General features: G+C 37.6%; 1 protein-coding gene across 1 annotated transcript; it reads right to left on the bottom strand.

The window, feature by feature from the left end:
• Positions 1 to 1,109: 1,109 nt before the first annotated feature.
• Positions 1,110 to 10,342, bottom strand: LOC145775178 (epithelial membrane protein 2-like). The gene is made up of 4 exons (XM_082586414.1): positions 10,193 to 10,342; positions 6,509 to 6,598; positions 2,533 to 2,661; positions 1,110 to 2,254 (listed from the first exon to the last, which is right to left on the bottom strand). The coding sequence occupies exons 1-4, from the start codon at positions 10,293 to 10,295 to the stop codon at positions 2,097 to 2,099; spliced, it is 480 nt and encodes a 159-aa protein (XP_082442540.1). The 5' UTR covers positions 10,296 to 10,342; the 3' UTR covers positions 1,110 to 2,096.
• Positions 10,343 to 27,161: the final 16,819 nt, after the last annotated feature.

Below are 27,161 nucleotides of genomic sequence, written 5' to 3'. Positions count from 1 at the left end.
GCTGCTTGTGAGCAACCCTCGTATTATTGTCAATTAATGTAAGGTTGGAGTGGAGTGAGCCTCAGGTGAAACCTTTGCCGATTTGATTTTATGTATATCGATGTTTGCGTTAAGCAAAGCCTAAAAATGGATATCTTTGTTTTTTGGCCCAAGTCAAATGTTTCCTTGGAAGTAGAATTCTTTTTTCACTGTCATATTTCATGTCGGGCATCGACTACCTCATGTGGGTTACGTAATGTTTCCAAGTTTTTCATCTCTTAATGGTTGTATTAAGTATGTAGAGCTGATGTTTTTTATGGTTTGTTACTTTAAGTGGGCTATGAGGATGATTTTATTGTAGGCTCTAGTAAAAAAGGGTTTGGAGAATGCATACACCATTGCCTCTTGCTTGGTACCTGATTGATGGTAATTGTTTAGCCTACTGCTGCTACTTGATCAAAATAAAGGTTTTCAATAATGCGTACATCTTTATTGATTCCAGTCCAGTGTTAGTGTCAGATTCCATCTCCAGTAATTTAACATGCTTCATTATACTGTAGGCTAATCCATGGAAACAAGGCTTTTTTTCATTTCTACCGATCTTTCTGCAAAGTTTTTTTTTTTTTTTTTTAGATAAAACAACATTCCTTGTGCCACGATCTCCCAGGAATCCTTCTTGTTCAATTTCAAGCAATATTAGAATAGGCTACAAATTAAAGTTTGGTATATTATGGCCAGGAATGATTATGGCCCAGGGCCATTGTCGATTAAACGTTCGGTTCAAAAAATCGTCTGTTATCTACTAAATGTAAAATAACCCGGGAATGCAAGATGAAATACGAGAAGCCAATTTCAAAAAAATCAAAAAGTTTAATGAGAGGTGATCCAATTCCCTATGTGTTTGGTCTAATTACAACTCTTCTTAACGAAAACACAAATGATTGAAAGGCTCCACATGGGATTGGCCAATAAAAAGTTCCAGTCACGTTTTTCCATTATTTTGAAAGGCTTGGGGTGTTGCTAGTGCGTAATTCAAGTCACTTTTGCCTAGCTTGTGCAAACATGTCGGTCGACTAATTTTTTTTCTTCAGCAAACCAAGTTATTTTGGCGTAAAAGAGGCTACAATAAATTGGAGCCTTTTGTGATTGCTTTATTAAAAATCAAACCACAAAATGCGTTTCATTTCCCACCATCAAAGTGTCACAAGACAATGTTAAAAGTTGCAGTATTTATAGGCTACCCAACAAATCAAAGTTAACTAGCAACTGTTAGACTACATCGTTTCATGTAAACGTTATCAAACGACGTAGGCTACAAACGGCAGCTTTGCTGGCAACATCAACGCGAAAAATGACAAGTTTCAATGAGCAAAACCAATTAGGCCAACATCGTTTCATACTTGAAACGACAGAGAAACCGGTTAGTATAGCCAACTGAGCAGTAGATGGGATTTATATATGCAAATTTGATTGTAAAACTCTACTACAGATCATCCAAAAGTATATAGGCTACATCCTAGCTTATTTTGCAGTTCGCATGTCATCGTTGTTGAAAAGGTTATACGTACTATGTGACGTAGCCTACGTACATCGAGGTATCGAAAGAATGAAAATCCAATGACGAACAGGTTTACCGTGACAAGAAATCAGCGTAGGTTGATGTTTTACAATATCTGGTTGTTGTTATAAAAATTGTCTGCAATAAAGCGTTGGATTCGTTGCCATCGTCTTACAAAAACCAGGTAACCGATGTTAAGAAATAGGAACCTTCTGTAGACCGTGAGAAATAACAATTACCCAGGCAACAAAATCCGTCATTTTTGTCTGCAGACGTTGAATCGATGTAAAAATGACGGATTTTGTTGTCTGGATAACAATCATTGCAATGACCTCTCAATTGTATGCAATGTTAACTACGTATAATCATATCAGGGAAGCATTAAAAAAATTCGCCAGCAATATAAGAGTCATATATTGTGCAGGCTTGTTGATATCAAATTAGCTTTCACAGAAAACACACTGCTGGTAACGATCGTTAAAGTAAATTGACATGTATTTTTAAAACGAGTTGTCCAATAGTGCCTTTTTCTTGCAGGACACTAAATCTTTTAACTTATTTAGCAAGCAAGTTCCAAATATGTCATAATTAACCCAGCAACCAGCGTAGCAGGAAAAGACGCCCATCCAAGAGCAAAAGAATAGCCGAATCCCTTGTCGGATGATCCACTGATGGACAAGCTGGTGAAGAGACTGATGCACGTAAGTCCAAAAAAAGCTGAAATTAAATGGTTTTGTATCAAATTGCAAACACTATTTTTAATTTAGTTTTCTTCATTTCGATACCTCCACGCTTTTGTGAGCGATAGACATTTCTTACACCTAAATAGTGTATAACCAATATTTCATAAGAACTGGCAATATCCCTGATACAGCCGTGAGTAAGAACATATCCAGACCTGCATTGAATGTTTGCACTTGAAATATTGTTCAAAACCTTATTTAATTATTCACAATGCTAAATTTAACCAAACGCTTCGATTTTAATTCCGTTACCTGCCATTAAAAATAACGTAGCCATAACCGAAGGCTCAATTTTCTTTTTAATGACGATGTCCATAACCGTGACTACAGTTCCAAGAAGTGCCATTGCGACAGTCAAGACGCCAAAACCTCGTACCATTTCTGTTGATAAAATTGAGTAAGGCATTTGCTCGATCGTGTCCTTTATGCAGTAGATAAAAACTTTATAACTCTGGTGGATAAAAACTTACAGCCTCTGGTGGAAGCCCTAGCAAACAGTGGTGCCACGCGGCATGGTGTGAACAATGGTCAAGCAGCACATCCCCACTTCGCCAAGTATTCAGATCCCCGCCCGAGAACCAGCTGGGCCATGGCCTCTCTAGACTTGCCTCATCAAGGCGTAACCGTTTGCTCACTGGTTTTGGACGCTATGGTGCAGACATGTTGCGCTGGGACTTGGCAGAGAGCGCTGCTTGTGAGTGTGGTGAAATGCAGACGGCAGCCCACATTATCAAGGATTGCCGGCTATACAGACCACCTCATGGTATAGAAGGCCTAGTTTTTATCGATGACGACACCAGGCAGTGGCTAACCAACGGATGCCCTGACATATAGCGACAACACGAGAGAAGAAGTAGATAAAAAGAAGAATACAAATAGGCCTATGCGAAATATGGTAACGGGATCGAAATGTACAATTGTGTTGCAGTTGTTTCTTTTCTTTTGTAGACTTTTTTTCTACAGATGGACTGTGACATGCATTTTTCATTCGTCATTCGTTCTTTTTAGGTCGACTCAATATTTGCTGACATTGAACTAATGCAAAAATTAATACAAACGAGTTTATTTTTCACACGAGTCAGTACAATCATAAACAGCTAAAATCGATTTCGTTCAGCTAGCAACTAGATCATTTTCAGTTAAGGTTATTCAAATATAATCTATTTGAGCTTCTTCTATTTGAATAAGCTTAACTGAAAATGATCTAGCTGATCGAAATCGATTTTTAGATGTTTATGATTGGACTGACTCGTGTAAAAATAAATTTGTTTGCATTTTACAAGATATGTAGCCTAAGAGTCGTTCATATCAAGAATTGTTGTGGGTTTGACACCTGTTAGAAAATATCTCTTTTTCTTGAATGTAAAAATGATCAATTTCCTGATCTAAGTTAATAGTGATGTGACTTGAGGTTTTTTCCAGATGCCAACCACAACAAAAAATTCCTTAGTGGCAACATGTTTGTTGCATTGTCATGTTGTTGAGTAGCGATAAATAGAAGCTCGGCGTTTAGGCTACTACAGATTTATCGCAACAGTTGTAAGCAGTGGCGTAGCTAGGGGGGCGGACCGCCCTGGGCGGCACTTTCTGACTACGATTTTCTATTTTGATTTTAATCTGATAAAAAAACGCATTTCATTTTCACATGCTCTTTCTTGAAGGGGCGGCAAAATATGAATCCGCCCCGGTCGGCACATTCCGGCACATTTCCTAGCTACGCCACTGGTTGTAAGGGTGATTTGTTCCTTTGTCCAGAGGCGGATCCAGCAAGTACTCTTAGGTTGAGATTTGAACAAAAAACATTGATGTGTTGGTCTACTCTACATTAATCCCACCTTGCAAATACACCGTGAACAAAGTTACTTTTTCTGTGTTTTAGCAGGGCGATCGCCCCTCTCCTGGATCCGCTACTGGCCTTATCGGATATGCTTAGGCTTTAACAAGTAAAAAGTGGCATTATGTTCAGTGAAATACAACAATACCTGAAATTCTTGGGAATAATTTTGCGGTGGAAATTTATATTTGCATTGCTAATCTGTAAATGTTTTTTTTTTACGTTTTGTCAGAAACGAAATTCCAAACAACGATCCTATGATGAAACAAAACAAAATACTATAGGCTGAGCAGTGAGCACTCGTAAGCTCAGTTCAGTTGTTTTTTTTATTTCTGACCATCACAGCGAAAACAATACACGTCAACATAGCAAAGGTCAAGAAAAAGGTAGAAGCGACAAAACGGAAACGTTATATCGTGCTTGTGACCGAAAGAAGTAGGAGTTGAAACAAAATTGGCACGGTCACAGCACCTTCAGAAAAATTTAGGACAAGAAGTAAAGTAAAAAGAAATTACAAACAAAAACATATATGCATGCTTTCTCAGCCCATATACCTTTTAGCTGGTAGGCTATGTTTAAGATTTGTTTAAATAGACACTTGCTATGAAGATCGGCCATAGTGTGTTATCAAGAGTGCTTGATTCGTGCATCAAGTATCTTGATGCGTTTAGCTCATTAGTTGCCTAAAGAAAAGCAAGGCAGACAAAGACAAATCCCACAAAAAAATCCTACCTTTGTGGGATTTCTTTTGAATAAGAGCGGCAAGCCGATTCGTGTCGAACAGTCGAAGTCACAAGTAAAATCAAAACTGCGATTCATTTGATACGAAACCAAGACAAAAAGTTTGCATCCAAAGGAGCTAAAACATTGCGAAATATGTTTGCTCTTCGAACAGCCGTAAAAGTAATTGAACACTATTTAGAGAAGCGTTATAAGATTTACCAAAGTAGCAAAATTACTATCAACAATACTAAACATCTCCTATTTACTGGCAGCAGGGATGGAGAAACCACATGGGCCTCGTGGGCCTGGGCCCACCTACTTTATTTTCTGGGTGGGCCTGGCCCACCCACTTTTGAAAGCCAAATATTTTTGAAAAGGTAGCGAAAGATTTGACCAAGATAACCTGCAGTTTTTTGTGACATAGAGAAAGTAATTTTAGCTGCAGCAAGGGTAGAGAATGCAGCAATTTTGTCTCTAAACGAAGGCACTTAAACCAGGCTAGATGGGGATATTGATGTTAATTCTCTCGAAAACGAACTCAAGCTGTTAAAATAGAGAAAACATATAGGCCTACATAAATCTATTAAAACTGATACAGTTTTACCTGAAAATCCCAATGTTTAATGCTACTGCAAAAAGGTCTTTTTCGTGCCACAGACTGGTGAAAAATTACTTAAAAAGCAGATTAACCCAAGAGCACTTGAACCATAGGATGAACAGTTGAACACATTCCCAAAAACTTGATCAATCAGGTTGATCTCATCTCAATTTGCCAATAATTTATTGCTTTCAATGATTGTATTATTAACTTTTTTAGGAAAAAATTTCAAGTGTAATACAGTAGCAGTCACCTATATAGTGACAGTTGAAGGAACCTTGTTGTTGTTTGATACCAGTAGCAGTGGCGTAGCCAGGAAAAAAAATTGGGGGAGGGGCCAAATATTTGATGAATTGATGAGCACGACAAAGTGTTTGATTTAAGACATCGCCACCTGATGTGCAGTGGCGTATCCTGGTGGCTTGAGCAAGGGGAAGCAATGAAACTGGTGGAGGTTAGAGCGTGCCGAAGGCACGCGTATTCTAGGGGATCCGGGGCATGCCCCCCCGGAAGATGTTTGCAAATTACACTTAAATAATGGATTATAGCGCTTTCCTGAAACACTTTTAGGGTAATATTTGTATGAAATTTATTAGCAGATAAACAGCTATTAACTTATTAAAGGTAGCTCTTACACACGAACGGGCAAAATCTGCGGCTAAAATTAGAGAACACCAAAAACTCAACTACACAAAAACCCAACAGAGTAAGCCATTCTGAAATTGCTGCCACAAATTAGTTAAAAGAAACGTAAATCGAGTAAATTTTGCGCGATTTACGATTTGCAAAATTTATTGGTGTCTTTCTGTGTGTCTAAAACACCAAAAATGGAAACTTTTTGCTTGTTGGTACGAAAAGCAATCATGAAAACTCAATGTATAAATGATATAAAGTATTTGGAATGCAGCAATGCTAAGGAATGCAGCAATGCGAAGCCCCCCAGAAGTTGGATTGACTTTGACTGCTGCGCCTCTGGGCCCACCTACTTTTAAAATGGTTCCTCCATCCTTGACTGGCAGCATAAACTACTAAGGTAGCCTACTACAGCAATTTAGCTCTGTCTATATACTCACCGTAGTTTTCATAGCTGCGTTTTCTTCCAATGACGAGATCTTCACAGATTCCATTTGAGCACTCTCTCCACAAACCAGAATTGGAAACTCCTTAAGAGAAATTAAAAAAGTTTCTGTTAGTGGGCTATTGTATTCAACAAAATTTGGGATGAGGAACTTGGCAAGACAACATCCAGATTCAGGCAAGGAACAAACTCTGTTTGGGCGACACTTAGCGAGCTATCAGTGGTTCTCAACCTTTTTGTCTTGGCAGACCTGTTTTGGTACTCTCGAATCGGTCGCGGACCCCTAAAAGAATCTGAATTTTCAGTAGGCTATATTGCGTCTCATAACGGAAACAAATGTGTAATAAGTTTCGAAGCGACACACTTAGAAGAATTTGCTGAGCTCGCGACGCACTTTGGACGATTGATGACATTGACGAAGTTATGTTATGAACTACAGTATATGTTGTCACACAGGATCAAAAACCAATAATCTACAGTAGCTATGCTGGTTTATTTTTTTTTTTATAAATTCTATCAAAAATTAATTGCAACCTTGACAAAGAGTTTTTCCCCTTTTTATATTAATTATATCAATATTTTATTGTAATCAAAGTCGTGACAAATTGTCCTACTCCTATAGGGTGCTGACTAACGTTTTGTAGCCTATTTATAAATTAAGCATTAATCATCAATCTGCAATCTCAAAAGAGTAAAGTTAAACATCATCATCACCATTTTCAGCCTTTGCTAGCCCACTGCTAAGCGAAGGCATACATAGCTTTATAAAAATTATTTTGCTCTTCTAGGCCTATATAAGTTACAAAATTGAAGCTTTAAGCGACGCCCTTTGAAATTTCAAACGACGCACCAGGGCGTCGCGCCGCACGGTTTGAAAATCACAATTATACCATGGCCACCTGGAGATGCGGCCTGGTTTGTCACATTCTGCAATTTTGGTTACAGCTACTGCTAGTGTTTGAATGACATTTTCTAAGATTTTTTAACTTTTTGCTGTCTCCTAATGATATAAAAGCTTTTTGTTGCCTTGGGGAAGCAGTAGAAAATAAGAAAAAGTGGAAAATCGCTGAATCAGACTGTTGTTGAAAAATTAACAGTCTGACTAAAATCTTCGAACTCAAATTTTTTTTTGTTTTTCAACATATGAGGATGTTAAAACCTATTGTGTCATCTGGGGAAAACAGTAAAAAAAGCGTAAAAATATAATTTTTAGAAAATTTTATTTAAACATTCGCCAAAAGTTTGCAAAATCTGAAAAACTTTGCAAAATGTGACAAATCAGGCCATATCTTTAGATAGCCATGGTTACCTACACAAATCAAACATAACCCTTTTTAAAATGTCGTAGTTTATCAATCATGCTGCAAATTCGGAAATCTTCTCAGACCCATTGAGGGTGCGAAGACCCCGATTGAGAACCGCTGAGGTAGTTCAAAACCGTGACTCATGGAAACACATAACCCATGTTGACGGACTCGCTTAGAAACAATTCGAGCAACGGCTGACCCTAAGATAAAATTTAATAGGTTTGTACACTTTGAACTTTTGTCTCCTGCTTCTTCAAAATTTGTCTGCATAATTATAGTCTATTACTAGGTATCAAAACTTTTAGCCAGGGTTGCAAGTATCGGTTCCAAATCGCTATTCGATAGCGCTATTCTCTACTTTTTCAATATCGATTACGTCATAGTCTTTTTCTTCCGCCAATATCGTTTATGGTTTTTCTTTACTTTTTTTTGACTGAATCGATATTCTTTATTCGATTGTTTTGCAACTTTATTCAAGCCTTTAATTCTACTTAATAACATACGATGGACAAATATCATAGCTATCATAGCATATTTTGACGCTGATGCGAGAAAAACAATAAAAATTGAACAATGCCGATCAAGCGGCGTTGAAAGGATACGCATTTTGTTTGAAGTTATGCAGGATTGAGCAACAGTTCTGAGTTAGCCCTTAGCAGATAGTACTCCTCAGCAGGCTTTCTTTACAAAAATAATGTATTTTATGTGTAGAAAGATATAATGATTGGGCCGAGATAGGCCTACTCAATACCCAATCATTCTTTTGGTGTGTGAGTACTGATTAGGCAACGAAAGTTCGTTACCGAACTTACCGGTATGCGGCATCAGCTATCATTCCAAGCAGACTTTGTTTAGGTCTGTGACACAAACTGACCAGTGACGAATAATAAAGTTTACTCAAATTAAGCGTAGAAAGTTATGATAGGGCTAGGCCTAGTGAGTACTAGGTTAGCTCAAACAACCAAAACCCTATCATTCTTGGGTGCCAGATGTTTCGTCCCTGAGATGTTTCGTCCCGATGTTTCGGCCCTACAAGTCATCGGCTAGTTTGGTGGAAAGTGCGAATTTGAGAGTGGCAAAACACCATAACCAAAAAGAAGTTTTATTCGAAGTCGGCATGTAGGCCTACTGTAGGCTAAGTATATATAGCTGCATATTAGACTGTAGCTAACCCTAACCCGAGCGATCGCACGCACGCCGCAACCGCGCGACGACGGCAGTGCCCTTGTCATGGGAGACAAGACGAATCACAGACCAGAAGGCTTACTCTCAACAAATCGTAGGTAAAATATTGCTCTAGCGATCACGACAACCGGTCTTCAACTAGGTCGTTTGTCAATGATTCGGCGGCGACCGACCCGAACAGCCTCTCCGCGGCTCCGCCGAGCGGCCGCCGAAAGAAAGACAACCGCCCTCTTCGCCCGCTCCGGACCGACCATTCAAAACAAGTTTTTACAATTTAGAAAATAATATTTAGCAATTCTAAACAATATTTCAGGTTAGGGTACTTTTGTAATTGGCCTGATTACTGAATTATGTATCCAATATTTCATAAAACTGTTCCTCTTCCTCCGCTGATCAAACCAAGCATGATGTCTTTTTCCATTAATTTGCTTCTCATTATGTGGCCAAAATATAACAGTTTTTGCCTGACGATTCTAGCTTCTAGGAAAATGTCCGGTTTAATTTGTTCGAGAATTTTCTCATTTGTTACTTTGACTGTCCCCAAGGAACACGCAGTAACCTTCTCCAGCCCCACAATTCAATTGCGTCAATCTTTCTTCTATCTGTTTTGTTCATGTTTCGCATCCGTAAGTTGCAATTGGAAATATAATAGTTTTGATCAGCTTATTTTTTGTTTTCTCTTTTTTGTTTCTTTGGCACTGCATGCAAAGAATTCAAATTTGGAGGAGTTGGGAAATAAACTCAGTCAGGTGATTGTCCCCATGGCTAAATTCTTAGAGGCAACACTGGTGACTGGTAGGCAGTTTAACTTTAAAATCAGATACTAGATTTGTATTTTTTTGAATTGCGTTTAATATCGATTAGTCTATTCCATATTCTCTACTTTTTTCGGAGGCTATCGAAATCGGATATGTCTCTACTTTTCTGTTTGATATCGATATCGATTTATTCCCTGCTTTTTTCAATATCGACCTGCAACCCTGCTTTTAGCCCTATTGCGTAAAGCAGGTGACATTTTTCGATCTTGCTTGTATTTCTTTCGTGTCCACAGTTCACAAAATGTGTTACAGCCTAATGAGTTACCGTCATAGAGGTTACCGTACAATAATAAAAAAAAAAACTCAGTTAGGTTTCAAAACGTGTTGTAAGCAGCCGAGAAATTCGACTGATTTGTTGTTTTAACTCACCAGTTGACAACCAGCCGTTGGTACAAACAGCAGCCAGTATGAAAGCAAATCCTATTAATCCAAAACCGGCCGCCACTGCACTGAGAGTTGTTCGTTTTTTCATCTTGCAAAACACAAAAAATGAGCCCAAGTTTTAGTTTTAACAAATAAACGACTAAAAAAATAAATTAAAAATTTGAATTTGTAACAGTAGATGTTCAGTGAGCTCTTAAACTGACATCAAAAGTGGTTCTTTGTGATCTTTATGAATTTGCAGTTTGTATTATTTCGTTGTTTTGGATATGGACAGCTTAGCCTGATGCAAATAAATAATAATATAAGAATGTTTTGTGGTCAATATAGTTTAACTTAGTTTTATTTAGTTCTACTGATCCTCCAACCAATCCAAATAGCCTACCTATTCTGTTCCACTATGAAAGTAATAACGCTTTGCCTTTCTAACAAAGACAACGCCTTGCTATAATCTCAGTGTCTCAGGGTAAATATTCTGATATTCTGAGCCTACATTGTGAACGAGTTGAGAAACGCTGAACAATAAAAAGATGAAAATATTCCGCTTGAGCAGATTTGCCCGAAGCTATATAAAAACAAGTCTCTCTGACACGCTTCACTGCTGTGAGAGCAGAAGCTTGAGCACTTGTGTTTACAAGTTTCCAGACTCACCGTGACTAAATCAACCACAACAAAATCTATAAATGTAATTGTAATGTTGCACAACTGAGCGCGAAAAACGTAATTAAAGTTAATCTGACAACAAGGAAACATAGAAAACAAGATAATAGGAACTGAAATCATAATTTTTAGAACAAACGTTGGTGGTCCTATCTGCGTAGCGCATATCTGATCTGAAAAACAGTTTTTGTGCGCATCCATTGGCCTCAGCCATTTGTAACCGTTCAACGTATAAGGCGGTTTGAACAACGTTAAATGTGCAAATGAGTTTGCGTTTGTGATTCAAAGCTTCTACAAGTACGTATTATATAAAACGGCACAAAGAAGCTGATTTATCCGTCCGAGGAGAAACCACCTTGTATTCTTTGAGTGTAGTGCGTATTTCTTAGAAGTGTCTTCAGTTTGGGGCCAGAGGATCTCAATCCTACCAGGCCCAAACTATCATCTCTACGGCCTGCTTGTAACTATCCTGAACATCCGACCACGGTACATAGTGCTCATTTTTTATTCAATTGATTCATGGGTGAGCCATGTGAGCATTGACTCATTTACCGACCAAAATTCATTTACAATTCTAGTGAATCTATAATTCTTTCAAAACAACAACATATTTTCGTGGACTAAACTTAACTACGAAATATAGGCTATCGTAACTCAAACAGCGCTAACCAGCCGTTTTTTTCGTGTAAAAAAACGACTGATTTGCTGTTTGGGAAGCGATAAAAAACATGTCGAAATCTTCGCTTCGCCATTAAAGAAAGACAACTGATGTAGCTTAGTTGCAATTTGCTCATAGACTTAACGGTATTTCACTCTATTTATTTAAAAAAAATAACTAAGATCATTGATGAAGAGAATCAGAAAAGGGAAAAAGCATGGAAAAACTGAATTATCCTTAGGGCCATGTTAACCGCTTCCCGTACCCCTTAGCAGGAGAGGACACCTTCGTTTAAGCCTCTAAGTCCAAGGCCTCACCCATTTTAGTTTTGTTCCATCATTTATGGGAAATTTAAAAAGAAAAAAGATGAAAATGCTGCAACATACTCTCAATATTTATTAGTTCACGTAACACAAGGCGAGGCCATCAGGCCGGTTCAGAAGATAATTTGGGCTCAGTAGCCAAATGAGATCCTTGACTCGGGCCTCAAATCAAGTCACTTCAAAGAAAAATGCATTGTATCTAAAGAATACCAGACGGTTTCTTCAAGTTGCCGTGCCCCTTGGAAAGATTTAAGGACTCTTAATAGGGCCATTTAAAGTCATTAAAGTCATATTTTTTTCTATGCATCAGTAAGTCGTGAAATCAATTTTAACGCAAAAACCGCATCCCTATGAGGTATATTAAGAAAGTTATGAAGTCATATAAAGTCATATTTTTCCTGGTTAGGTCATAAATCAGCTTTTTAAGTTATATAGTCATATTTTTGAGTTATAAAGTCATACCGTTGTATACTTTAAATAAAAAATACCAATTTAAGCGGTGAAGCAATTAAGCACTAAGAAAGTAAGGCAATTTCTGATGGAACGAAGGCAAACTGTAGGATTAGCCTACATAACACTTACAGTCACAGACCTATATTTTATGAGGTCACACATTGAGGTCAACTTAACACTCAAAATGGAAAGTTGTACGTACACCATCAAAGAGGCCCATGCTGATCTAAATGCCTTTGATTTCGGAAAAGATCCGCTTGAGCTCAAAAATTACATTAAAAAGCGATTGGACAAAAACGATGTGAAACAAATTATGGAGTTACAAAGACAAGACATTTCACCAGCGCTTTATGCAAAACTGCAGAAGTGTCAACCCACATCAGCGTCTGTGGAGCGCTCATTTTCCTTACTAAAGTCATTATTACGTCCAAATCGTAACTTCAAAGACTCTAACATTCCACACTACATGAAACTGTACTACAACAGTGGTTTAAAATAAAAATGGATGTGTATTACTGTTATGTTGCGTATGTTTTACTCTTTAGTTCCGTGAGTGACGTTGTTCGTATGTAAAAATAAACGATTTTCACATAATGTCATATAAAGTCATATTTTCCAAAAAATAAAGTCATATTATTGATTTTTTAAGGTCATATAAAAATGGCCCTAACTCTTAAACTCATCCAGGATCTGGGTCTCTGGTCCAAAAGTATATCCCTAGTGTGGACCCCCTGTTAGCGCAACTAGAGGCTATTATAATGATCCCATCCGCAGTCTCGTCTTAGTGGGTGGAGACATTGCCGTTTAAATGCCCACTCATTTTTAGTCTGTCTTGCGTTTTTTTGGCTACTTACTATAGGAAAAATTACTGTTATAAAAGCTCGATATATAATAGATTACAATCATAGAGTTAAGTTACATCACACCATGAAGTTTTGTATTGCCACTCATCATATAGTGCGACCATTTCCAGTAAAAGTGATGCAGAACTCTGTTGACTGAAAACAGCCCTGCATGTTGTTGACAAAACCTTGTTGATCACTGAAGTTGTTTAGGAACCGTGACCACAAGCCCTCTTCAAATACGCCAAACATGGGTATTACCCTACTCAGTGGCTCCGAGAGGGGGAGAAGTCGGGCCAGTTTTCCCCCTAGCAAAACATTGTAAAGGAAAAACGAGTAGTTTTCTGTTTTTGCACTTTTGAGGGGGGCCCATTTTTAGTACTAAAGTAAAAATGTACCAAATAAATAATCAACAAATTCTTAAATGAAATGCGTAGTTCCAAGTATTTCTCAAGCATTGTAAATGTCACTCTCGATGCTTCTCATCAAGAACAAATCATTTTCGTGTTAAGGTAGGCGATGTTGAACAGCTTCAAGACGTAAAATCTGAAGCTGAAATGATTTCTGTATCACTGAACGGTTTCGATTGTATTGATAGTTTCAACTTGAAAACTGGTGCTGTTTTAGCTGAGCGGAAACTATTTTTGCTTGACAACTGAACCTTAACTTCAAAATCTGTTATCTGGGAAAGTTAAAGGTATCAGTCCAAGCACGATTAAAGAAAGTAAATCCTGTATATTTTTTGTTTATGGATCATCATCAGTCATCATCTCCGCCTGCAGCAGATTGCGCATCAACATGGCTTATTTGCTTCCAAGAGTGGCGATTTTGAGCCAGCTCGCCCAGTGTCGCCAAGTTAAGTCCGGTCCATGATTGGATGTTGTCTTGCCATCGTTTTGGTTGTCTGCCACGTTTTCTTTTTCCTTCTACTTTTCCTTCTGTGCAAACTTTGCTGATTCCGAATTGTGATCTTTTAGTGTGGCCGAACAGTTTTAAAACTTTTGATTTTATCATTGCTGCAATTGGATGTAATTTGTCATAGTTAAAAGATCTTCTGTTTTCGTGTGGTAAAGTAGCCTTTTGTTGGTCATGCTTCTCATGATGTGATTTTGGAAGGTATTGAGTTTTTTCTTTATTTGAGTTTTTTGTTTATGGATGTTGTTGCTTAGGCTAAATCTAGTTGGAATTCATAATGTTGCCTACAGACGGCGTTGTTCAAATGTCTTATCATTTATGGAGTAATTGAATTATCTGTAAGCTTGTGGCATCTTTAAAGTTTTATAGCCCAGTCAGAGAAAAAATCAGAAGTTTAAAAAATGTAACGTCATAGACGTCATACATCTTAATGAGTGTCAGACAAAAAGCTTTGAGACAAAGAAGTTACTTTAATTCTGATATATTCAAGTTTTGTATAACGAATCACTGGAATCGGGTATAGGCTATAAAAGGTTAGTGCAATTTTTCACAGCTGTAGATATTGCGGTGTTTCCATCGACTGCACGAGTTAGCTGCACACCATGGATACTGAACAGTTGTAGAGCGGTCACACCCTGCTATATGAAAGGTCTATAAAGCATATGACACACAAGTTCTTACTCATTTTAAAAGATAAAGCACCAGAATTGCTTTAACATGTCGAATTAGTAGAATCATGCTTACAGCTAACAGTAACAGCTATGAAGAATTCATCAACACAAGCAATAAGAATGCAAAAAAATCATTGATACTGATGAAACTAAAGGGAAAAAGGAAGTCGACGAACCTTTTCACACATTTTGTTAATGACATCCTCAACAGTTGGGACCAATTTTCTATACAGATTAAGCAAAGCCAAACCATTTAATCGGTTTTCAGAGGTTGAATTTCTTAAATAAGTTTAAGTCTTCGAAGAGCAGAAAAAGATCTTTCATTGGTGCAAGTGGTAGGCTAACTGGAAGAGTAGCCAGAATGCGGAGTAAAATATTAATTGTTTGGAAACGTTGACTGCGGGCAAAATGGCAATGCAGTTACAGCACTTTTTGGCAAGGTGGTTTGGGAAGAATTGAAAAGACATCGATACCACATATACGCAGTTCAGATATAATAGCAAGGGCGTTTATACACGGCAGATCTGCTTCGTAAAATTCAAAGAGTGATTCAGTTTTCTCCATTTAGTTTTTCTCAAAAGGGGGGGGGGGTTAAACCCCCAACCCTCCCCCCCTCCCCTTTGGCTACACCACTGACCACTATAATTTAGTAATATACTGAATGCAAAAGCACAAAAACTGCTGCAGAATAAAAATAATCAATTTGTAACCTTTTACAAGGCTACCCAAGTTTGAAGAGCATGTTTCCGCCTCTGCTTAATAAAGGCTAGTAGGAATTTTGTAACGTATTAAAAACATAACGGCAGAAAACTTCATGAAAATTTGAAACGTTTTTAGATGTTTAAGATGTTTTGAACGTTGCCATTCTGTTTGCTTTTATTTTTCGTGTACTTTTGCATTATCAAAAAAAAACAAAAACGTCCTGTCTGAAAGTGCCGCCCCCCAGACGTGCCGCCCCGGGCGGACCGCCCCCCCCCCCTAGCTACGCCACTGAATGGTGAATATGGTTTTCATCTGGTAAGGTTACGATATATGAGAAATATTGATTACTGTATTATGCTTTTTAATGAATAAATTTAAAAAAGGCCAAATGTATAATTTCTAAGGCCAACAGACTTTAAAAAGGCCAATCTGGCAACCCAAAAGAGGAGGGCTTTTAACGGCCAGCGGGCGAAGCCTGACGGCGTGTTTGCCGAAGGCGACACCCAACGGCGGGGGGGTTGGAGGCCTCCCCAGAAAATTTTGAAAAATTACTTTGAATTTGGTGCATTCCGAGAGCATGTTCAACAAAATTTTGGGGTATGAATATTGGTGCTGTCGGGGGCATAGCAAAAATTACTGCATTTTCTGAGTAAATTGCAGGCCCTGTGCGATCGCACGGTTTGCACACCCTACAGACCGGCACTGATTGTAAATTGGTTGGTTGGTTTTGAATCTTTATCTTTGGACTGACAAAGCCTTGATAGGTTATTCCTGATAATTTCGCATACTTGTAGACTAATGTAGAGGCTCTTGACGCAGGGCCGGTTATCGAGATTGGCAGCGTGAAGTTTTCCGATTGTTGCTGGGGAACTATTCCATCCATTAGGTGCCGCTGAATGAAGAGCAGTCCTTAGAATGCGTTGCTCAAGCCAGTGCCGCTCTTTAGGGTGTGCAAACCGTGCGATCGCACAGGGCCAGCAAATTAGGGGGCCTGCAATTTACTCAGAAAATGCAGTAGCCTAATTTTAAAAGTTGTAAATAAAAAGGGTTGCTTTTTCTCATTTTAAAATGTTATTCTCTCAAACATATTTTTTTCTTTCTGGTAAGCCACATTCTTTTTTCTTCCAGCTCATGCTTATTTTCTTCTTTGTTAAATCTATGGTCATGTGCTAACTTTTTTTTTTATCTGAGGGACTCTGGGTTAGAGATATGCACAAACCGGAACGGATCGGGATTTTTGGTGTTTTTTACAAAACAAGAGCTGGATCTGAAGTCTTAAGATTTATTGAAACAGGAGCCGGATCAGAATCAAGAATTCAATTTCAAAACAATACATAAATTCATATTTGTCTGAAACGATAGTCATTTTTCAAAATATAGGCTAATAATTTAGTATTTTGTTTTTTTAAATGCATAGAGAATCAGCAGAGCCCTATTTATGGCATATGCATTTCTCTCTACAACTGTAGAGCGAGCATCATTAGTGCCTAAAAAGCAAACATACTGGCATTACCTAAAAAACTATTAGGCCTACTAAATAAATAAATGAATCTGCAGACTGCAGTAGCCTAACTAAGATAGGCTACTGGCCAAAACTAACTGGTACAATACTGCGTAAAAAATTATAGGCTACTGTCCCTGTAGGCTACTGCAAATTCATCATCAGCGTAGGCTATGAGCAGATCTTTCCAGGCTAGATTGGAGGGCAGGAAATCATCAACCAGTTAGCAGTCTTGTCGTCCAGGACCCTCAGACCATGCGCACCGTTTGGAGGCCGGTGGGTTAGGCAGTGGTGGATGACATTGTCTGCGGTCTGTTCAGTAGCACCACACTCGCATTGTGATAAAGGAGCCAGGCCCCACTTGTACATGTCCGAATGAAAGCGGCCGACGCCAGTTCGCAGGCGGTTAAGCTTGACCCACGCAAGCCTTGCGAGGGACATCTCCGGTGGACGGGGATCGGCGTCCGGTATGAAGTCACGGAGCGTGGAGGTGTGGTTTTGCCACTCCGTGTTCCACATGTGGTTGGTCCAGTGTTCCGCACTTAAACCAAGTTCTTCTACGTTCTTAAGTAGTTGTTGTGCTTCAAATTAAAACTAAGCTACACGACACTAACTAACTACCATGACAAAATAGTGATGAGAGACAGTTAGTTTTGGCGAGTATCTTAGGCTACTGCAGCTTCATTTATTTATTTAGTAATAGTTTTTTAGGTAATGCCTCTACAGTTGTATCAGTTGTATAAATAGGGCTCTGCTGATTCTCCATGCATTTTCAAAAATAAAATACTGAATTGATACTTCATAGAGATTCGCTGGCCTGCTGCTTCTTAGTCAGGAGATCCCCTATCCCAAGATTGCAAGCAGGGGCGCCGGAACGATTTTTGACTGGGGGGGACAAGATTACGAAAAAGGGCACTTTTTTTACTAAAAGGCCATTTTTTTTCAAATTTTAAGATAAGATATAGCGATAATGCTGATCTATCAGCTCACTATGCATTGAGTAATGATAGCCTACAAGTGTCCGGTATACAAAGAAGGACATCATGCTATGTTATGATGATGTAACCTACTGTTAAGCCTTAAAGCAGCCTGCGGCCATGGCCACTAAGTAGTGCTTGAATGACCGCCGGTGCTACCTCCTCAATCGGCCAAGTTTGGCCGCCGATCTCTTCTAGCCAATTATTTAATTTCGCAATAGAATGATCGTGGATTAACTGTCGAAAATATGTAGCATCAAAGAGTGACTCAAAAGTCAAAATTAGGTTAGCGCGTGATAATCGCCACTGTTGCATTGTGCGGGAATGTTTGTTATTGATGGAATATATTCATCTGCGATCACCAGCGCTGTAAGTCTTGTTTGTAATTCCCGACATTTATTTTAACAAAGTCTTAATTGTGCTAATTTACATCGGCTGGCAATATTGTGGTTTTTATGTCGATTCGATGTTGTCGGACATTGAATCGTTGTTAAAAAGGAGAACTAGGTTGACATTTGAGGGGAAAACATTTTTTGATCATATTTTGCAAAAATCATGCTTCTTTTAGTAATGTCCTTCACATCATTGAAATACTTATTTTATTATCTTGCCGTCATCGTCAACACATGTCGAACGTTGTTTTTCGTTGCTAAAAAGAATTCTAGGGGAGTGGCGAACTTCTTTAAAATCAGCCACATTGGAGACACTCGTGCGAGTGTCGTTAGATGGTCCCGCAGTACTGGATTACAATCCCAATAAAGCAGTTAGGCCTATGTGATGCAAAACGATTCGATTGTAGGACGTCGCCCAGGCCCAGACTTCAACAACGCTAAGTGATCATTTTAGCATTGTTGCAAGTTTAATTCTATTTACTTGTGCTTTCGTTATTTTTATTTTGTATTTTAGCCTCCAAGCACGCAGATTTGGCCGCCGAGAAGGAGCTCCCAGTAGGCCACGAAGGCTGCCAAAAAAAAACGAGTTTTAAGGCCTGTAGCCTGTGTTGCAAAATTTTGTGCCGTAAATATTCTTTTGAGGCAAAAATGAAAGATTGTACATAGGCTAAAAGCGAATAGCAGAAATTGTTATATTTCAAAATGTGCAGTAGCTTACATGACTTTAAAAGGGCACCATTGCCTTCCTGCCCCTTCATTTGCAGAAAATTGAGGGCAGGGGGACATTCGCCCCCCCTGCCCCCCCCCCCCGCTTGCGGCGCCCCTGGTTGCAAGTCGATATTGAAAAAAGTAGGAGATAAATCGATATCGATAGTCAAACAAAAAAGTAGAGAAATATCCGATTTCGATAGCTCCCCAAAAAGATAGAGAAATATCCGATTTCGATAGCTTTCCAAAAAAGTAGAGAAATATCCGATTTCAATAGCCTCCCCAAAAGTAGAGAATAAAAAATAGGCTAATCGATAGTAAACGCAATTAAAAAAAATACAAATCAAGTAGGCTAAGTTACTCAGTGACGTTCGGTGGCTTAAACCGTTTGGAAAGCAACTTGGAAATATGCTGCAGCAAGGTAGTAGGCACGAAGGGCGTAACCTCCCAGCGGGGGGTCTGGGGGGGCTCCCCCAGAAATTTTTGAAAAACACTTCCAATTTCGTGCGCTCTGAGAGCATTTCCAAAACAAATCAAAAATAAAAATCTGTCAAATTGTGCTTCGCCTATGTCGTGAACATACATCCATTTAATGTTTAGAAGTCATGAACAATCTTAATTTTAACGTTGCAGGACCAAAATCCTGTGTTAGACATGGAATAATAGTTGTCTAAATGTTTAATTCGTCACGAATGTTCATTCTCAGATATTCAGTTAAGCCTACACTACAAAAACTAACACTTAGGCCTAAACATTACAACCGCAAGCAATTTGTACAAAAAGCTGGATAAGTTTGCCTCCTGCGTAGGCTATAGAAGCTTAACAAACTAAATATTGCATCCGCACCTGAACGTTCATTGGCGAAGTAACGTTATATCAACGCTGTAAAAAGGGCAAAGGCATGACTATGAAAGCTAGTACAGTAGGCTAAAGTACATGGCGAGGAGACATCACAAAACAGCAACAAGCTTTTTGGCATTATGATGCTGTGCGTTTACCGTGACGAGATTCCATTCTGACGAGTTAGTCTAGTCGCTCTAGCGAATGTACGCATTGACGTCACAGGGAAAGCACAACTAACCTACCATAACAATAACACATCTGATTGGCTAAGCAGCTGGTGACGTTTTGCAAAACGGGTGAGGATTGGTTAAAACGAAGGCGTTTTTTGACATTTTTGAATCTGAGAAAGCAAGTTTGATAGTTGCTTACCTTGGAGCCTCAGTGATTGTTTCTGACAGAAGCGTTTGCGTCAATTGGCATTTATAGGCAAGACATGCGGTTTGGTGAGGACTTAGACTACTCACAAGCGTTACGAGTAATTCTAGTCACGAATACAGTAATTTTCAAGTTAAAATAGACGTGATAAAAATAATAAGTTAAACCTAGAATTCAGTCATTATATTTTGCATAGTTTTTGCTAAGGTAAGCACTGCTTTCCTTGCTTTCCCTCACCGATCGTCACTGAAGTTACTGTATCTGATTTTATACTGCCTACCAGTGTTCCCTTATTTCTGCTCAATCATGCATAACTTCAAACAAAACGCTGATTCTTTCAACAACACCGCTTGATCGGTATTGTTCAATTATATCGTTTTTTTCGCATGAGCGTCAAAATATGCTGTGATATGTTTGTCCGTCGTATGTTATTAAGTAGAATTAAAGGCTTGAAAAAAATCGCAAAACTATCGAATAGGCCTAAAGAATATCGATTCAGTCAAAAAAAATAAAGAAAGAACCATAAACGATATTGGCGGAAAAAAGAAAAGACTTGGACGTAATCGATATTGAAAAAGTAGAGAATAGCGCTATCGAATAGCGATTTGGAACCGATACTTGCAACCCTGTCCTATCCTTTATGCAGTGTTAAACGTTGACGCCGTCATTTGACGGCGTCAACTTTTTGTTGACACTGAGGCTAGCGCCGTCAGTTTATTTTTTAGTTGACGGAAGCAGTGGCGTAACTACCCATTGGATCTTGTGGATAAATCCAGGGGCGGCACGTTCACATTAGTTTATTCTCAAACAACTGACAAAGAAATCTAAATTCGTATGAATAAGGAGAAAAATAGATGGCGAGAAATCTTGCAGAGCCTAATCGCAGTCATGAAGTGTCTTAGTAAACCAATAAATCTTCCTTTTCGTGGTCATCTGGAAGATTCTTAATTCAAGGAACCAGGGAAATTTTCTTGAAATTTTAAAACTCCTTGCAAATTACAATAAGCCTACAGTCATTTACGAGCACATTTTAGTACCAAACTCCCCAAAAAGAGCATGATAACATACCTTTCACCAGCTATCCAAAATCAATTAATTGAGCTTTTGGAAAAAAGGTAGGCTATAAAAGATCTTATGTTGTAGGAGATAGACAGTAAAGTAGTTCTCAATTTTACTTGACTGTACTCCTGACGACTCTCATATCGATGAAATGGTTTTTATTGTTAAATACCTCAAAATCGACAGCAATAACGAGGTAGGCTACAAATAAAGGAATCCTTTCTGAATTTTTCTCCACTGCACGGAAAAAATGCAGACGAAATAACTAAGTCTATTCTCAATGAGCTTCAGCAAAATGGCTTAGACATAATGATGTGTACAGGCCAAGCATACGACAATGCTTCCACCATGGCAGGACTCCGTAGCCTACTGGAGTAGCCTACAATGCCGAATAAAAAAAATATTAGTTTAGGGCATTGTTTATCCCATGTGGAAACCACTCACATAGCCTTGCAGGAGTTCACGCAGTGGGATCGTCGGAAGTTTTTGAACCATTTTTTGCTGTTGTGAAAAGGATTTATTTATTCTTTTCTGCTTCTACTCACAGATGGGAGGTGTTGCTTAAGTAGGCTACTGTATATGCCAAATGTGGTAAAACGAGTGACTGACACACGATGAAGTGCGCACTATGAAGCTGTGAAAGCGCTTCAGCAATATTTCATTGATGTGGTGGGTGCATTAAACAAACTTTGTGATCATAATGAAAATATTGATGCACGAGGACAAGGGGTATTTATGAGCCATAAGCTTTACCTCACTGTTGACGATTTTATCGCAAGCAGTGAAAGAAGTTTTTTCAAAACTTAAGTTGATAAAATCTAACTTGAGATCGACTATGGGAGAAAGCAGGCGGTCTGCGCTAGCAATAGCCAGAGATGGGCGTGATCTTGATCTTGAAGATCACAAGTGATCTTGATCTTCAAGATCACTTTTTTTTGGTAATCTTGATCTAAGATCACTTTTTTTTGTGTGATCTTGAAGAACAATAAGATCAAGATCACTTTAAAATTGAATTTTACATCCTAGATAGAGGCATTTTTTCAGAACTCGTACTGTACAAAGTAGTTAGTGGCAACTACCAACATTAAGCCACTGTTAATATGATACGTGCCCAACAAAAGACGATTTAAAGTCTCCATCTAATCTGGTCAGTGTTGCCATTTCAAAATTGAAAAAGTTTTCTCTGTTGGTCATAATAAAGAAGTCAACTTCCGTGTACTTTATGTTGACGTATAATTAAAAATGATTTAACTTTGTTCACAATTTCCATGTGTGAATTTTAAAGAAATGTTTGCTTTCTTTCACCCAATTTTAGATGTTTCAAAAGTCTAGAATGGCGGTGTTAAAAAATCTGGACTCTAGCCGACTTTGGTCATGTAAAATGGTTTATTGCAGCAAATCAACCAGACCAAGACTTATTTAGGGTCTGAGTATGGAGTGGTTTGTCTGACCGCAAACCTCTGAACTTTTTTGATACCAGACAACAGTATCAAAGTTGCCAGATGGGTAAATGGTGCAAAAAACATTGACATAATACACTGAAAGTTAAAACTACTTAGTAACACGAATAAAAACTCTCACATGATCCAGACAAAAATTTGGTAAAAAATGATGCAGTTCAAAGTTTATTTTTATTTATTATAAATAAAAAGTATAAAACTAATTGCATATTTTGCGACTTTTTCAGAACTACTGTAATTAACCTCGGCCTTGGGTGTGACGTTGCGATTCTACGCAAACTACGTCAACAATTGATAGGCCTAATAGCAACAGTCACTAACTTATTACAATTCTTAGGCCAGCGATCGAGTAGTTAAAAGTAAAAGTTAGCAATACCAACTATATACCTTTACCCAGGTTGCTTATAGTAATTATTTTTTGCAACATCATTGATCAAAAACTTCATTTTTTTTTCAAGTACACAAAAAGTGATCTTGAAAGTGATCTTGATCTTCAAGATCACGATTGTTACGTCGTATTTGTCCGCCTCCTTTTCTATGTTTAAAAACTAAATTCGGATTCCCTAAGTAGCACCTGGCAACCCCTGCTCTCACCTCGAGGTGTGATCGTTACGTCATAATTACATTTGCGCCTTTGCGTTCGTTACTACGTTTCTTTGTGCTTTGAGTTTTGTTAAGTGGCAGTAGGCTACATGTAAAGATCAGCTTAACGTTTACAGCAACTATAGTTAGCGACTGGTAGTTAATTCGAGCTATTAACGGTGCTGCTGTTTTTTAGTTGAATAAGAGTTAGCCTACTGCGTTAATGTACTGTGTGGTTGAAGCATAGTTGAACTCTCTTTTTTTTTTCCCGCGCTTTTATAAAGTAAACAGCAAAGATTTTGCTCTCCAGGTCTAAATATATAAATTGGACTCAAGAAAAACTAAGACCTGGAGAATAACTAAATTCGGACAAAATAAGAAAGGTATTTAATTGTGATCATTTCAGTAGCAAAACTTTCGAAATTGAAAAAGAACTCGTAGAAAGAGGTCACTATAAAGAAACCTTGATTTAGGCAAGCTAGAAGCTATCAGTGAATTTGGCAGCCATTCTGTTAGTTGCATTTTCTGAGTTGGATTGCTCAGAGTTAATTGAAGTTTGAAGAAAAGTAACAAGAAATCTTTTCGGACGTCTTTATATTTTACCTAACCGTTGTCAACCTTCATTCTCACCCAGAACAAGAGAAAACCCTGTCCAGGTTTGGTGCTGTAACCATTGACTCAGAAAAAGGTTGTTTATGACCTACCAAATCAATATTCTAAAGGATTAAATCTGGACTTTTTCATTGTCGCCCTACTGTATGTTACAACTCTGCCTTTTCTTTAATTTTCTTTTGTAGGCCAATAGTTTGTAGTTCACCACTAACTTTTTATTGTAAATTTCTACTTAAATAACACTAACTTGGTACGTACGGTAGAAGGCTGATGTTTTAACTTCCTTGTTAAACTTGTTTATTATGACGTATTAATAGTGATTTTGTTTCTAAGTTTTTTCTCACACCACTTCGACTTGATTTGCTGTACGTTCTATTTAGTCTTAATTAATTGCAAGTTCTTGCATTAAATTGTCTCTTTTGTCACCCATAGCCTAAGTAATTTCTCAGTTCTGTTATATTGATTATAAGATATAAATGCAGGTGTTGGTGGTTTATTCACTTATTTGTTTTGTTGTACAATCATTCCGTTATCTTTTGTATCCTATATCATTGGTTGTTTGTTTGTCTATTGGAAACATTTTCTTTCTTGCAATGTCTGCTGACTACGTAAATTCTTACTCAAAAAACTCCCTCTCTAGTAACAAAACATATTCTCATGACCAGAACACATTTACTACGCCTGCAAATTTTGCCACTGAAAACACGTCAAAGAAAACCATCGTCACCACCTCTGAGTATGCAGACGTTGCTGAAATACGTACAAAACTAAAGCATGGATCAAAAAAAAAATTCTCAATATTTCACTTCAACATGGTTAGCTTAATAAAAAACAAATTTAAATTAGAAGAATTAATGACTCAGTTGGATTTTAAACCTAATATAATGTGCATAACGGAAACAAAATTAAAAATGGAAAATCCATTAGTTAATATTGCTGAATACAAATTCATACAAGCTGATTCTCCAACCACTGCTGGTGGCGTTGGAATGTACCTTCATAACTCAATCATTTACTCTGAAAGACAAGATCTACAATTTATAATCGAAGACTGTGAAAACATGTGGATAGAGCTGTCTCATACCAATTCTAAAAAAATTATTATAGGCGTTGTATACAGACATCCATCTTACAGAAATTATGAAGTTTTCTTGGATAAATTCAGTGATACTTTACACATGATTCAAAAAGAACGTTGTGACTTCTTCGTTTTGGGTGATTTCAACATTGATTTAGCCAAATCTAATAAAGAATCCAAAATTTCTTCTTATTTGCAAGCTGTAACTGCTTTGGGATGCTCAAACTTGATTAATGTGCCTACCAGAATTACCGAAAGTTCGTCAACATTACTTGATCACATTTATACTAATAACAGTGAAAGTGCACAAACTAATGTATTGACTTATGATATATCTGATCACTTACCAACATTTTTATTAATCAAAACTGTACCACGCAAAATGAAAAAACGTCCGTATTTGACAAGAAAAATTGAAGAAAATAAAATTGATGCTTTTTTGAGTGAACTTTCAGATCAACTTGAAAACCTAAAATTAACCACAAGCTATAAAAATATTAACGACAGCACTAATAAATTGATACTTATTTTGCAAACACTAATCAACTCTCATTTCCCATTAAAAAAACTCAGTAGGAAAAAGTCTGGATTGTACAACAAGCCATGGATCACAAAAGGAATTCTGGTTTCAATCAAACACCAAAATAAATTATTCAAACTTTGCTACAAAAAAAATTGTCCTGAAAAAGTATCTTTTTACAAGAAATATAGAAACAAATTAACTCACATTAAACAAATCTCAAAACAAAACTACTTCAAACAACGCTTCAATGAATCGAGACACAACTCATCAAAAACATGGAAATCTATCAATGAACTTCTTCAAAAAAAGAAAGCTAAAACGAATACTCTTCCCAATGAACTTATTGCAGAAAACATTTCATTCAAAAAACAAGAACAAATATGCAACCAACTTAACTACCACTTTACACATATTGGCGAAAAATTAACTTCACACTTAAAGCAAAAGTCAAACTTTGGTTCATTCATGGGGCCTGCTTTAAAACAAACATGTGCGGTATATGAAACTGATGAAAATGAAGTCGAATACCTAATAAACAAACTAGATGTTAAAAAATCGGATGGACCAGATGACATCTCTTCTCGAATGTTAAAGTTATCAAAAAGTATTATTGCACCTCATTTAACTAAACTTTTTAATGCATGCTTGAAACAAGGAATATTTCCTGACGCTCTAAAAATTGCAAAAGTTATTCCTATTTTCAAGAAAAAGGCAAAAGCAGATCCAACTAATTACCGTCCTATTTCCTTGCTTTCAAATATCAGCAAACTTTTAGAAAAAATTATTTACAAACGCTTGATGAGCTTTCTTGACAAATTCAACGTGATTAATGATCAACAATTTGGATTTAGGGAAGGTCATTCTACAACGTTAGCATTAAGTAATCTTCATGAAAGACTAATTGAACTCAAAGAAAAAAATCATTACGTTTACCTGTTATTTCTTGATTTAGCAAAAGCGTTTGACACCGTTAACCACCAAATACTTCTAAAAAAGCTGGAGTTTTATGGCCTGAGAGGTTTAATGGGAGGCCTTATAAAATCTTACTTACACAACCGCCAACAATATGTTTCTGCTGATGGCTTCAAATCAAAGCATGAAAATATCACATGTGGTGTTCCTCAAGGATCTATACTTGGACCATTGCTTTTTCTGCTTTACATAAATGATTTGCCTCTTATAACAACTTTCGATTCTCAGCTATTTGCTGATGACACTGTTTTTTTTACTTCAGCAACATCTATTTTGCAATTGCAGCAAAACACTGAAATTGAGATGCAGCGTATCACTGATTGGTTCAATGCAAACAAATTATGTATCAACTACTCCAAGACATTTTACATGTTACTTGAACGAAAAGGAGGGTCAACTTCAAAACTAAATGTAGTCTTAAACAACACAAAAATTCAAAAAACAAACAACATCAAATATCTTGGCATATTTCTTGATGACAAACTGAGTTGGAATTATCACATTGAAGATCTATCTGGGAGATTGGCAAAAGTATCTGGAATATTTTATAAAATTAGAAACTACACAAACAAACAAAGCATGTTAACACTGTACTATGCTCTTGCACGATCAATAATACAATATGGCATTTTATGTTGGGGTTCAAGCACA

Source organism: Aplidium turbinatum, chromosome 8 (assembly GCF_918807975.1).
Source record: "Aplidium turbinatum chromosome 8, kaAplTurb1.1, whole genome shotgun sequence".
Lineage (NCBI taxonomy): Eukaryota > Metazoa > Chordata > Ascidiacea > Aplousobranchia > Polyclinidae > Aplidium > Aplidium turbinatum.
This window is presented reverse-complemented; position numbering and strand designations above follow the sequence as displayed.